We start from the raw sequence: 15,400 nt of genomic DNA, 5'->3' as shown, positions 1-15,400 counted from the left end.
TTGGTTTTGGTGCTGTTGTTTTTCTGTTTTTCCTTTTTGCTCTGATTCTTCTCTTATAACATGACTAATGCAGAAATATGTTTAATGTTATTATGTATACATAACCTATATCATATTACCTGATGTCTAAGGGAGGGGGGAGGGAGAAAAATTTGAAATTGGAAATCATATATAAACAAATGTTGAAAACTATCTCTACATGTAACTGGAAAATAATAAAATACTTTTATTTTAAAAAAAGAAATTGGTTGTTGAAATTCTAACATTTATAGTTGGATACATGGGGTGCTAGAGCATAATGAGTAATTATTCTGCTTAAGAGACCACACCCCTCCTCCTTGGGCTGTTAGAGTGGAAAATATTAGATATGGAGTCAGAAAACATGGATTTGAAACTTGGTTTGGTTCCTAGTAACTGAGTAGCAGAGTGAGTTTGTTTGTCTCTCTGGACCTCAATTTTTCTCATCTTTAAAGTGAGAATGGTAGACTGGAACGTAGCCAAAATCTTTTCCAGATCTAAATCTTATGCTTCCTTTGGCTCCACATGTGGAGTCCAGATCTCAATGAAGCTCAGAAAATTGGACCTCATTCCTAATCCTTGGAGGGAAAGGGACAAAGGGTGGTAATAGATGTGATAGCCACTATAGTGTGTGTATGTGTGTGTGGGGGGGTGGGAGGTGAGGTGGGAAATGGCATAGAGATATTAGTATCTACATAGATGGTGAAAGCAGATGTAAGATTTGGATATGAGATAGGTGGGAAGAGAGTCCAAGTGTTACGGAGGCTAGAAAACTAGCCTTGGAGTCAAGAAGACCTGGGTATAAGTATGTAGGTTGGGTGACCCTGGGCAAATCTTAATCTCTCAATATTCTAGGGCAGCTCTCTAAGACTATAAATTGCAGAGAAGTCACCAATCTGCATTGGAAGAGGGGGCTTCCTCACCCACAGGTTTCCTAAACCAGTGAAATCACAAGTTCAGTGTCTATCTCCATCCTGATGTATATCTTGCCATTGGACCCAGATGACTACGGAGGAAAGAGTGAGGCTGGTGACTTTGCATAGCCCTCCCTCACTTAAATCCAATTCACTACAAGTCATGCCTTCACTACTTGATGTCATGGTCCTCTTTGAGAATGAAGGACTAGGGGCAGCTAAGTGGCGCAGTGGATAAAGCACTGGCCCTGGATTCAGGAGGACCTGAGTTCAAATCCGACCTTAGACATTTGACATTTACTAGCTGTGTGATCCTGGGGAAGTCACTTAACCCTCACTGCCCTGCAAAGAGAGAGAGAGAGAGAGAGAGAGAGAGAGAGAGAGAGAGAGAGAGAGAGAGAGGGGAACAAACAACAAGAAGAACAAGGTGGTGGTGGGGAGAGGTTTAGATGAATAAGGGTGCAGGAAGACAGCATTGGGTCAGACACAGAGTGGATGAAATCTTTATATCTCTTCTGTCTGCCTACAGTAACCCACTGTAGACATCATGCTTGTCTGAATTTAAAGAAGCTTGTACAAAAACTTCTGTGTGGTTTGCTTTGGTTGACTTAGAGCAAAAGTTCTCAAACTTTTTCACCTTCTGACTTAACCATGGGCTTTTGTGCTCATTTCATGAGGAGAACATTTTTTCTTCTTAAAATAAAAACTACTCAGAGTTCACTCTAACATTTCAGAGCATCATTTGCTAGAGTATCACCACTAAATACTTACTGGGAACTCTATGCTAGTACACTGATGTATTCTTGTCTTTGATGGAATGGGAACTTCTTCAAAAAAGGGACCATTCCCTCTTTGTCTTTATTCTTAGCACCTGACAAGCAGGAGGTGCTTACTAAATTCTTGCTTTACTGATGCACAGACTCATGGATTTTCTACCCTCTACAGCCAGCCAAAGTGGTCCATTCATTATTCCCTGAGCTGGAATGCTGATTTTTCTCCACCATGTGGATTATGCCTATCCTTCAAAGTCCAACCCACCTCCTCCATGAAGTCTTCTTTGGCTCTTAAAGCTCGTAAAGGATCTAACACAAGATTCTGAATGCAACAAACACTCAATAGATACTTGGGCATTTGACCAATTGATCTGATTTCAAGGAGGGCTTTACATTTTTTGGCCAATGGATTTAATTTTAAAATAGTATTGCTATTTAGCAATTCAAGCTTAAAAATAGATAAGTATGGGAACATAATAGTAAACAAGTTATTAGGGAGCTTTTTGGTCCCTTTAAAAAGCTTCACCAATATATCCTTATTAAATTTGTCTTTCCCCCAACATTATGTGCCTATCATTAATATTAATTATCATTAATCATCCAGTCACAAAGCATCTATTAAGTGCAAATTGTATGCCAGGTACTGTTCTAGGTGCCAGGCACACAAAACCAAAATCGAAACAGTATCAGCCCTCAAGGAGTCTAAATTCTATCAAGGGAGACAACATGGATACTTAAGTAAATACAAAATACATACAAAGTATTTGGAGGGGCACTAGTAGCTGGAAAGGGGATCAGGAAAGGCACTTGACATACTGGAGACAGCATATGAAATTTGGAGGAAGCTAGGGATTCTAAGAAATAGAGACGAAGTTGTTGTTTAGTGCTTCAGTAGTGTCCGACTCTTTGAGAACCTATTTGGAGTTTTCTTGGCAAAGATATTGGAGTGGTTTGCCAGTTCCTTTTCTAGCTCATTTTACAGATGAAGAAACTGAGGCAAACAGGGTTAAATGACTTACCCATGGTCACAAAGCTACTAAGCTGGACTCCAGGTCCAGCATTCTATCTACTTTGATACCCAGCTGTCCTCAGAGATAAGGGGGGGGGGTTGTATTCCATGCCTGTGCAAAGGCATGAATACGGGAAGATGGGATGTCATGAGAGGAACAACAAATAGGTCGTTTGCCTAGAAACTGTGCATAAAGTCTTCAGCTCTTAACTTTTTTGTGTGTCATGGATTCCTTTGGTGGTTCTGGTGAAACTTATGGACCCCTTGTCTATATATATATATATATATATATATATATATATATATATGTATGTATGTATGTATTTTTAAAACGCAGAATAAAAAAACCTCAAGGGATTGCAAAGGAAATCAATTAATTGAAATACAACTGTCAAGATAATGGAAAGTGATAGATGAGATTTGGCAGATACTCAGGAGCCCACCTGAGTGGATTACTGGCTGATTTGACTGGACAAGTAGTTGACTAGATTCTAAGCACATCTGGCTGGTACTTGAGAGTACTTAAGAAAGCATGGTTCTCAGAATCTAAAAAAACCTTTGAACTTCCGGCCCAATCAACCAACCAGCTTGAAGAACCTCCCCATTCTGGGAGGGGACAGGAAGGAGGAAAGGGGAGCCTCCACGAGGAGCGCTGTCTTTTTGGTTCCTGATTTGGTGGTGATGGCAGGGAAAGATAGAGAGGAGCTGAGGAAAGATAGGATTGTGAGGTTGTAAGAATTCTGTTCTCAATCTTTCTCTTTCTATATTTCAATAAACCCTTAAAAATCAAAACTCGTTTTATCAGTGATTTTAGTCAGTTTCCCCCAAAACTGGGGGAACAGATTAGGACCCACATTTGGAATTTTAAATCTCACACAACAATTAATTCAAATAACCACAGATATTAAACTATTTTAAGAAAATAAGGTCATGGTCCCCAGGTTAAAAGTCTCTGCATAAAAGGAGGCAAATGGCAAATATATCATAAGGTGGAAAGGCAGGCTGGAGGCTTTAAGACACCTGAGGAGAGTGTATGTTATCTTAGAAGGAGCCATTGAAATATCGTGAGTAGGGAAGTCACATTGTTAGGCTCTGTGATTTCTTAATATCACTTTGGTAACTCTGTGGAAAAAGGTTTGCAGAAGAGTGACTTGAGGCAGGGAGACCAATCAGGAGATTGTTGCAATAGTCAAGAGAAGACATTAATGAGAGCCTGAACTAGGATGTTAACTGTTACTTCAGAAAGCAAAAGATTCAAGAGATGTTATGGGGTTCAATACATTTATTTGTATTCATAATCATGTTTAAATAGAATCAGTTTGTCAGCAAGCATTTATTAAGCACCTAGATGGATCAATATATTGCTTAGCTCTCTGATGATTAACATAGCTATCAATGACACAAATAGAGACATAGATGATACATTTCTCAAATTTGCTGGTGACACAAATTTTGCAGGTGACTGCTACTACAGGAGATGACTGACAAAATCCAAAACGCTCTTGACAGGCTGGGGAATTGGGCTGACTTAAATAAAATGAAATTCAAGAGAGATAAATGTAAAGTCTTATACTTGGGTACAAAAAAGCAACTTCAAAATACATGAAGACTATTGCAGTAGCCTACTGGTTGATCTCCCTGACTCGTCTCTCTCCACTCTAGTCCACATTCTACTCAGCTATCAAATCGATCTTCTGAAAGCTCAGATCCAACCATGCCCCCTCCCCCATCTATTCTATAAACTCAAGTGGCTTCCTTTTACCTGCAGAATTCAATATCAAATCCTTTAAAGTAATTTATAACCTGGTCCCTTCCTACTTTTTTAGTCTTCTTACACTTTACTTCCCACCACATTCTCTGCAATCCAATACACTGGCTTTTTTCCTGTTCTTTGCACAAGATACTCTGTCTCCCAAATCCAGGAATTTTCACTGGCTCTTCCCCAAGCTTGAAGTTTTCTCCCTCCTCATTTCAGTATCCTGGCTTTTTTCAAGTCTCAACTAAAGTTCCACCTTCCACAAGAAGCCTTTCCCAGTTCTCCTTAATCTCAGTGCCTTTTTCTCTGAGATTATCTCCAATTTATCCTGTCTGTACAGAGTCATTTGCATGTTGTCTCCTCAGTTCAGGGCTCCATGAAGATAGGGACTAGGCCTTTCTTTGTAACCCAGCACTTAGCACATTGCCTAGTACATGGTTAGACAGCAATTGTTCTGAAAAAAAAAATGTGTATCTGAGTGGACTGAAAGCTTGATATGAATCAGCAGGGTGATGTGGGCCTCCCAAAAGCTAATGCAAACTCGGGCTGTTCCATGCAGCAGAGCTTCCAAGAATAGAGAGAAGATACTATCAGTCTACTCTGTCCTTGTCAGACCTCACCTATAATACCGTGTTCAGTCCTGGGCACCATGATTAAGAAATACATTGACAAACTGGAGAAGGCAAAGATGAGAGTACAACCAGAATGGGGAAGGGTATTGACTCCATGACACGTGAAGATGGAATGAAAGAAATGGCCATGTTTAGTCTGGGAAATAGAAGATACAGGGAGGAAGGCTTGAGATCTGTCTTCAAATATGACAAGTTGTCATGTGAGCAAGGGATAAGACTTGTTCTGTTTGGTCCAAGAGGGCAGAAAGAGGAATGATGAATGGAAAATGAACAGACACAAATATAGGCTGGATGTCAGGACAACTTCCTTCCAATTAGATCTCCCCAAAAGTGAAATGATCTGCCATGGTAGTACCATGGTATGCCACTCTTTAAATAGAGGCTAGATGATCACTTAGGTCAACTATAGGAGGGATTCCTTTTTGGGAATGAGTTGGCTCCTGAAGTCTCTGAATTTTCAAATTCTGAGATTCTGTGATATCCAAACATTAGGTCAAAAAGCACTCTAGGGGGCAGCTAGGCGGCACAGTGGATAAAGCACCAGCCCTGGATTCAGGAGGACCTGAGTTCAAATCTGACCTCAGACACTTGATACTTACTACCTGTGTGACCCTGGACAAGTCACTTAACCCCCATTACCCCACCAAAAAACAAAAAAACAAAACCAAAAAGAAACAAAAAAAGAATCTATTTGTAAGCAAAATCCAGAGACCAGTAAGGGCTTCTCCAATGTGTGTGTAAGTATGAAGGATGTGGAGATCTTGAACTTTACAGCAATGACTCAGATGGGTCAGTAGGAGCACAAGATGTTGGCTGCTGACCAAAATAGCAACTTGTTTAAAAGTGGCTCAATAATAATTAATATTAAATTATATGAAGCAGATAGTGAACACCTTGGATGAGAGTCTAAAAATAAAGGAGTTTTGTCTGTTTTACCCAGGGTTCTCATTAAGGTTAGGCAGGGCAAAGCAATACAATGATCCAAGACAATTCCAAAAACTCATGATGGAAAATGTTCTCCACATCCAGAAAAAAGAACTGTGCATTCTGAATGCAGATTGAACCATACTGTTTCTACTTTTGTGTTTGTTTTTTCCTTTTGTTCCGATTCTTCTTTTACAACATGACTAATGCAGAAATATGTTTAATGTGATTGTACATATATGAGCTATATCAGATTGCTTTCTGTCTTGGGGAGGAGGGAGGGAGGGAGAAAAACTTGGAACCAAAAATCTTATGAAAACAAATGTTGAGGGGCAGCTAGGTAGTACAGTGGATAGAGCACCGGCCCTGGAGTCAGGAGGACCTGAGTTCATATCTGGCCTCAGACACTTAACACTTATTAGCTGTGTGACCCTGGGCAAGTCACTTAACCCCAATTGCCTCACCAAAAAAGAAAGAAAGAAAACAAACGTTGAAAACTATCTTTATATGTAATTGGAAAATAATGAAATACTTTCATGATTAAAAAAAAAAGATTAGGCAGGGAAAAAGATGTGGTTTGATGGGATTACCAAGAACAAACAACTAAATAAATAGATAGATGGACAGTTAAACAACAAATAAATCAATGGATAAATAGATGAATGAATAAAGAAGTAGGCAAACAAATAAATAAATAAATAAATAAATGTGTGTGTATACACACACACTCACACACACCTGTTGGCATGAAATATTCTTAAGACAAAGGGAAATTGGATAAATTGTAGCCAAAAAAGAGGTGGAGCTTGGGGTTTCTTTAATTTTATTTCTCTCACTATGCCTTGGAACATTTTTTTTTCATATAGTTATTAACAGCTTGAATTTCTTCCTTTAAAAGCTGCCTATTCTTATCCTTTAACCACTTATCAGTTAGAGGAATGGATCTTAATTTTATGAATTTAAATCAGTTCCTTTTCTGTCTTTGAAATGAAACCTTTATCAGAGAAACTTATTGCAAAAGTTATTTCCCAGTTACCTGCTCCCCTTATAATTTTTGGTTGCATTGGTTTTGTTTGTGCAATAGCTTTTAAACTTTATGTACTCAAAATTGCACATTTTATCTTCTGTTGATTCTCTGGTCATGCTCTTTCCTCATCCATAGATCTGAAAGATAATTTCTTCCTTGTTCCTCTACTCAGTTTATTATGTCACCTTTTATGTCTGAGTCACATACCCATTTTTTAGGGTTTTAAAAAAAAGTTTAGAACACCAGTCCTGGAGTCAGAAAGACTCATCTTCCTGAGTTCAAATCAGGCCTCAGACACTTACTAGCTGTGTTATCATGGGTAAATAACTTAACCCTCTTTGCTTCAGTTTATTCATTTATAAAATTAACTGGAGAAGGAAGTGGCAAACTTCTCCAGTATCTTTACCAAGAAAATCATAAATGGAATCATAAAGACTCAGACATGATTGAACAATAAAAACATATACCCATTTGGAGCTTATCTGGGTTTATGGTGGGAGATATTGTTCTATATCCAGTTTCTGCCAGATTGTTTTCCAGTTTTCCCATCAGTTTTTGTCAGATAATAACTTCTTACCCCAGTAACTTGAGTTTTAGGATTTATTAAATACTAGGCTATGGACGCAAACATAGGTGTGGAATACTAGGTTCCACATACCACAGATTTAGAAATACCGGCTTAAACACTAGCTAGCTGAGAGTAAGGCCTTGAAGAAATAGAACACACACAAGAGTGGATAGATTCACATTAGGTGAAAAAATCACAGCATAACTAGATCAAACACAGGGGGAAAAGATGCAGCCAGTGGAGATGGTAGATGCCAGAGTAAAACTTGGCCAACATCACAATTTGACTGAGGTCTAATAAATGACTCTCAAAGTGTATCAAACCATTTATTGCCATCTTTCTTTTACTAAAAGAGCTTCTGAGGATGCTTATAGTTTGGTACTCTGAAGATTAAGGCAGTAAACTTCTCCAGCCTATGGTCCTCTGGGGCTGGGGTTATAGAAGAGCCAACTAGTTTGAATTTAAAGCTGTCTTGGACAATCTTCTTTGAGCCAGGATGTCTCAAGAGAAAGAAGGGATTCCAGCTTCACAATGGATTCTAAGCTGCTTCAAGGGTTCTGGGTATTCTTTGTCTGCTATGTATATACTATAGTTCTTGGGACCCTTCAGAAGTGCTGGGGAATTGCTCAGACTTGATCCTCTTACTTGATAATGGGAGAGGCAACACACATACACACATGTATATGTATATACACAATATATAAAAAATGAAAAGGCTGTTTGCCAATAACATGATACCAATTTCTATCCCTATGACACTACTTCCTTCCATAACCATTCAAAAGACTGTTGTTGTTGGGTTGTTTCACTCATGTCCTACTCTTCATGACCCCATTTTGGGCTTTTCTTGGCAAACATACTGGTGTGGTTTGCCATTTCCTTCTTCAGCTCATTTTTACAAATGAGGAAGCTAAAGCAAACAGGGTTAAGTGACTTGTCTGGGGTCACCCAGCTAGTAAGTGTTTGAGGCTAAATTTGAACTCACTTCTTCCAGATTCAAGGCCTGGTGCTCTATCGATTGTGCCACTTAGCTGCTCATTCAAAAGATACTAGTTTATCAATCTACACAGAAAAAACCCAAGTGGATGAGGAATGTGTGTTGCCGGGATTATAATGTGCAGTTGAAAAGGCAGCCAGCTCATTCGTTTGTTCACCTTTGATGAGCATTCCAGATGGATAATGATCTAGACTCGGAATTGAAGAGGTCAATAGGAAGAAAGCACATGGCACTTTCCAAGACCCCAAGTTACTCACTGTTACAAAAACAGTACATTTTTAGCAGCAATATTTTCCCAATGATCCTATATAGTTGCAACATGTGGAGGACAACAATCTCAGAGAGATCAAAATTGCAGGTGACCCAAAAGTCAAAAGAAAGACTTATGGTGATTTGCAGAATCAGCATTTTATGTAGTGGACTAGAAGGACAGTAAGTGCTTCTTGATCCGGGTATGGGAGGGTAGATTAACTAGATTGTGGAATGTTGATGTAATATAATTATGTCATTGTATTAATAAACATGAAGAATTCTGAGAAATTTAGGACTTCCAGGTAAAAAGGTGCAAGGGCATTTAGTCCTCTGATTTTTATCCTAGTATCCCGGTTGTAACAGAGCTCTGACCAGGAACATTCAAGTCAATCAGGGCTCCAAGTGTGGACACATTAAATAAAGTTTAAGTCAACAACCTGAAACCAGGTAAGGGAAGTCAGGACCAAACAGGGTCTGTCTATCGTATCCAAGATTGTGGACGAGGAGAGAGCTTGACCCTGGCACTGAATCCCAAATCAAAGACTAAGGTTAGAGATAGGAGGTAAAAGAAGATGCTAAAACCCTATGAAGAAAGATTATGGGTAAATCTAGAACCTAGTTCTTCTGACTTCAGAGCTAGATTTCTTTCTACCATACTAAGTTGAAAAAACTTGAACTCATGCATATTGAAGTAAGCATAGCTAGGAGAATAATTTAGATGGTGACTGCAATAATGTACAGGTAAATTTTTTTTTTAAACTGAACTATTTTAGAACTCAGGTCAATGCAGAGTCCATTTATGACCCAAGAAGACAGATGGTAAACATGCTTCCTACATCTCAACAGAGGTGGTGGACTATAGGTGTAGAATAAGACATATATGGGGCATCTCAAAAGGCTTTGTGAACTTTTAAGATTTAATTGGTTTTGGGGGCAGCTAGGTGGTGCAGTAGATAGAGCACTGGCCCTGGATTCAGGAGCAGCTGATTTCAAAACCAGACTCAGACACTTGACACTTACTAGCTGTGTGACCCTGGGCAAGTCACTTAACCCAAACTGCCCCCCACACAAAAAATTGGTTTTGGGACACTCTGTATATTCAGACATGTTAATTTATTTTGTTTGACTATGATTATTTGTTCTAAGGGAGGCTTCAATGGTGAGGGTAGGTAAGTGAGGGAGTAACTGGAATGTAAAGGATATAAAAAAGAAAAGAACATCAGTAAAAAATATTTTTAAAAGATGTGCCCACAAAATGACTAGTATGGAAATGTTTTACATGATTGCATATGTATAACCTATATCAAATTTCTTACCATCTCAGCGAAGGAAGAAGGAAGGGAGGAAGAAATAGAATTTGGAACTCAAAACTTAAAAAAAACCCCACATATTAGAAATATTTTTATATGTAATTGGGGGAAAATAAAATAATATTTTAAAAAAGATGTGCCAACCAATCAATAAACATCATATGTATGGTGGAAATAAGTAGGTCACACTATAAAGCTTTAAACTGTATTGACTTTTGAGGTACATGGTATTACTAATGATGACTTGTATGTGAAAAGTGGGATAAAAGACAATGTCAAAGAATTTGTGGGACTGGAAGAAAGAGGTAGGTCAGCAGTCATGTAGTGAGAATAAATGATGACAGATGAATACCCTAAATCTTGCACTTATATCAAAGGGAGACCTACAGGATGCTGGATAGATCCTCCATGGGGGATGTATGGGGAGACAAAGACAACCACCACGAAGGATGAAATGGTATGAATGGGATGCATCCTATCCTGGTTGTAGATTTGAAATGAAAACAAAGGCTTGGTAAGAGATCCACTGAGGTATATATATTAAAAAGCCCCATTTTTAGGTTGTTTTGTTTTTGTTTTTGGCGGTGCAATGGGGGTTAAGTGACTTGCCCAGGGTCACACAGCTAATAAGTGTCAAGTGTCTGAGGCCAGATTTGAACTCAGGTACTCCTGAATCCAGGGCCGGTGCTCTATCCACTGTGCCAACTAACTGGCCCCCAAAAGCCCCATTTTAAACATGGCTTACTTACAAATTGAAATACGTTAAGAGAACAACTGTGTTCCACACTATGATGGAACATCAACACCTTGTGGTAAAAGCCCAATTATTTAAGGTTAATTGCACTTCCTAGCAACAACATGCTAAAACAGTTCCAGTATATTTCCAAATGCTAGTCCAATTATTTTGAGCACTATCTGAAACAAGGAAATTCCAGGATGACAGAAGGAGGATTTGGATATTCCTTTGAAGTTCTTTATGATGACCTTCTGGCATGGTTCTTATCATCTTATCCCAGAAGTCCCTGCCATAAACAAATCTAGCTTCTTATCAGCAACTTGCTCCCACGTTCCCTAATTTGATTTAAATAGAGGGATTTAAAGACACATCACAGAGCACCCTACTTCTACAATAGTATAGCTAATTGTTTCACAAAAAGAGGAAACAACTGTATTGCTTTTATATGTGAAATACCAAGAAGCTAAAGTTTGTTCTACTCTTCTCAAAGGAAATGAAGACAAAGATTTAGTAGCAATGCCAAATTACTACTCATGTTTCAATAATGCTTTATGGTTCTCAAAGCACTTATCTCACATTAGCCCTCTGCTATCCACTTCCACACCTAGCTGCCCCAACATTAGCTCTACTCTAACCACTGGGCCTGGAGTCAGGAAGACCTGAGTTCAAATCCAGCCTCAGGCACTTCCTAGCTGTGTGACCATCGTAATTTTCTTTTTGCCTCAGTTTCCTCATTTATAAAATGGGGATAATAATAGCACCTACTTCCAAGGATTATTGGGAGGATCAAAGGAGATATTTGGAAATCAACAACTGGTCTGAATCATACTGTCTCTTACAGATTTGTCTTGGAGCCTTGAAAAGTTAAGTGACTTGTCAAGGTTCACAAAGCAAGTTCTGACCTAAGTTGACAAGTTGTCCTGAGTTCAAATTGAGCCTCAGACACTTCTTACTAGCTGTATGACCTTGGGCAAGTCACAACATTATTGTTTGCCTCAGTTTCCCCCAAAGTAGGGGAGGGAGGAGGATAAGAACATCTTCCTTGCAGGGTTGTGAACATCAAATGAAATATTTCTAAAGTGCTTTGCAAATATTAAAATGCTATGTAAATGATACTAGCTATTATGTTTAAATTTATTCTCTAAAGTCCTAATTTACTACTCCTGTCATAGCACGAAGACGACCCCAGGCTTACAGAAGGTTATGCCAGCGAAAGGGAGAGGGTGTCAGGTTTTGCTAGGTCAGAAAGGTTTCGAGCACAGTCTGCAGTGAAAGGGTTATGTCTGTCAACGGGGGGTGAGTTTAGCTAAATTACAGAAGAATCGTCACCTGAAGGTTGGCTACCAGGTGCCAACTTTGTGGGGGAGTGGGGTTGGCCTCTCATTAAACAACTCAGGAAGATCGACTACCGAATAGTACAAAGAAGTTAATGATTTGCGTAGGTGGAGAGACTGCCCGCACAAGTAATAGCTAAAACGTATAGAGTGGCTTTAAGTTTTGATATGTTGCCTCAGGATTAAAAAACAAACCGTAAATATGCTCAGTTACCTAAGACTGTGAGCCCCCAGAGGGCAGGGGCTGTCTTTTGCCTTTCTTTGTATCCCCAGCGAATGATACAGTGCCTGGAACACAGGAGGCCCTAATAAATGCTCGTTGACGAATGAATGTCTGCTTAAATTTAACTGAAACTTGAGCCAAACTAAATATTGAGTCACTCTTGCACTGTCTATTGCTTCTAGCCTTCCCATCCCTTTAATTTAATCCTCATTCATGGGTTAAGCCGTATTTAAAAATATAGTCTCCGGGGAAATAAATCCTTGACCACCTTTCAAAGTTCTGAGCAGCTTAACGTCGGTCTGTCCAGAGCCTTGACCAAACCTTACCTGGCTCTACCCTTGCCGTCTCTCACTAATTGCAGGACACCCACAATTTGGCTGGTCCGAACTTCCCCCAACCCCAAGCGTAGGGGCTTTACTCCTGTTGCAGAGAAGCATCATTCCTCTTACCATAGCATCGTAACCCAAGGCGTTCATAAAATGAGCCACCTCGGTGCCCTTGTATACGGTGAACCAGACAGTTCCCTGGTACTGGTCCCCAGCATCCAGTAGCAACACGTTGGGTTCGGCTTGGCGGATCTCCTGGACCTTGGTGCTCAAGCGGGCCACGCCGCCCACGCACTTCGCAACGACAGTGCATTTGCCAGAGTCTTCGCTGGTCTGCTCCAGGCGGCTGTGTAGGTCATTGGTGTGCAGGATGGTGAGCTTCCAGGAGCTCACTCCGGGCCATAGAAGTGAGTACAGAAACAGCAGCGGCAGCAGCCCAGGCAGCGCAGACCACGAGCCTAGCGCGAGCCAACTGGGGCTCGCAGCTGTGGCTCTCGATCTCTGGGATCCCGGCACTCGGCACATCCCGGCCAGGCGCTGGAGGTACTCGCTTCTGCGCTCTGTCCTCAGCAGCTTTGGTAGTCCAGGGCAGCCCTGAGGCTTCAGAGGTATAGGGGCGGGGCGATGGCACCGCGCTGCAGAGAAGCTACCCTCTCTTCCTCCTCCTCTTCTCCACCACGAGGGAGGAGCACCGCCCCCAATCCCCTGGCCTGGGACAAAATGCACACAACTCCCTTTCTCCACCTGGCTCCACCCGTCTGCCTGAGCGAGTGGAGTTCCAGGCTGGGCCGTGCGCCCGGCGCGGGGTTGTCCTGTGCCCTGGGCGGGTTCCAACTTGGGAGAGTTTGTTCCCTGCCCAGAGCCACTGCGGATGTGGAGCTATTCCAGAGTAGAAAGAAGGAAGCTGGAGCGCCCCCGGGCTCGAACTTAAAACTGGTACACTCTCCTCTACTTTCTTAGAATGATTCCATGTGTGGGTGTGCACGTGGGCGTGGGCGTTCGAGAGAAGGGAATGGAGGGGAACCTCTCCACAAGCTCACGCTACATAGAGTCAACCCCTCTCCTGGCGGCATTTCTTTTCTTCTTGACAATTCGCTTCTTTCCTCCCTGACAGCTCGGGTTAAGTTTGTGTGCATTCAGTAATCTAAGAAAAGCCGCGCGTGCGTGTCCTAAAGAGGAGACAAATCAGTTACTGGTAGCTGTGCTTTGGCTAAGCACCGAGGAGTCGGATGGTATTTATATTTTTTTTGGCCATGGTGTGTACCTTCTATTTGGCAGAATGAATAGAGAGGGGAGTGGGAACCCGGTTTGGGCCAAGCCAAAGCTCAACATCTGCTGCCCTTGGCTCCTAGCCATTCTGTGCTATTGTGTACGCTTTCTGAGAAACCATGCAAGTTCTGAAGGCAGCTGTGCAGTTGATCCTGACTGGGGCAAATCACTTTCTCTCAGGCTCAGTTTCCTTATTTGCAAAATAGGAGTAATAAAGCAGCAACTACTGTACCTCTCAGACTTGCTGTGAGGCTTAAATGAGGTGCTCTGCAAACTCGATTATGATTATTGTCGCTGTCATCGATCTCATTATCAGCATTACCTTTTGAACACTTCTGGGGCCAATCCAGGCGGATAATGATTCACTGCCACACAATAAGGCATGTAACACTGCCATCCATATATTTGCTTGCCTCAGGGTGGATTCTAACCTGATGGAGCCACTATTGAAAATTTAATATAGCACTAATGGAAGTAGGTAGACAAGTGAGTGACAAACAGATGGGTAATTGCTTGAACCCAAGCTGAGATAGAATCAGTCGAGTTTCAGTCAATCACAATTCCAAAGGACTCGTGATGAAATATGCTTCTCACCCTCAGATAGCTGATGAACTCAGTGCAGATTGAAGCATATTTTTTCTCTGTTTTCCTTCCTTCCTTCCTTCCTTCCTTCCTTCCTTCCTTCCTTCCTTCCTTCCTTCCTTCCTTCCTTCCTTCCTTCCTTCCTTCCTTCCTTCCTTCCTTCCTTCCTTCCTTCCTTCCTTCCTTCAATTTCTAAGGTCAATCAGGTTTCCTTGGCATGTAGTTTTCTGGTCAATAAAGTACTTATGGAGTGACTCATTAAGTGCCAATATTGTGTTTTTGGTATTTTTGGAGAGGGGGCAGAAATATACACAAAATCTGTCCTAAAGGAGCTTGCTCTCTAGTTAGGGAAACAAAATTAAGTTGCTGGAAATGATTAAAGAACAATTAAATGTAAAATATTAGGACACTAGGGTGGCCTCCTCACATATTGAATTCCCTGTCACTGGAGGTCTACAGTTGGAGGCTAGAATAACCAGTTGTTGAGAATATTGTAGAACAGGGGGTTTTAATATAGGATCCTTGAACTTGTTAGAAAAATCATTTTGATAACTGTATTCCAATAAAATTGGTTTCCTTTGTAATCTTACGTATTTTACATTATCCATTTAAAACATTATTCTGAGATCTTACTTTTCCCCCCCTGATAATATCCCTAATTTATCCTGTATATATCTTGTTTTAGAGAGTTGTCTTCTCCCCATCAGACTGTGACCTCCTTGACAGCAGGGATTGTCCTTTACATTTCTG

General features: G+C 40.8%; 1 protein-coding gene across 1 annotated transcript in view; it reads right to left on the bottom strand.

Moving 5' to 3' along the window:
• NT5E (5'-nucleotidase ecto) overlaps positions 1-13,754 on the bottom strand; it is an 87,869-nt gene extending 74,115 nt beyond the window's left edge. Inside the window, exon 1 of the mRNA XM_043999658.1 lies at positions 12,923-13,754. Coding sequence (XP_043855593.1) covers positions 12,923-13,324 — 402 coding nt within the window. The 5' untranslated portion in view covers positions 13,325-13,754. The remainder of the gene's footprint in view (positions 1-12,922) is intronic.
• Between the last annotated feature and the right edge of the window lie 1,646 nt (positions 13,755-15,400).

Source organism: Dromiciops gliroides, chromosome 4, assembly GCF_019393635.1.
Source record: "Dromiciops gliroides isolate mDroGli1 chromosome 4, mDroGli1.pri, whole genome shotgun sequence".
NCBI classification, from domain to species: domain Eukaryota; kingdom Metazoa; phylum Chordata; class Mammalia; order Microbiotheria; family Microbiotheriidae; genus Dromiciops; species Dromiciops gliroides.
This window is presented reverse-complemented; position numbering and strand designations above follow the sequence as displayed.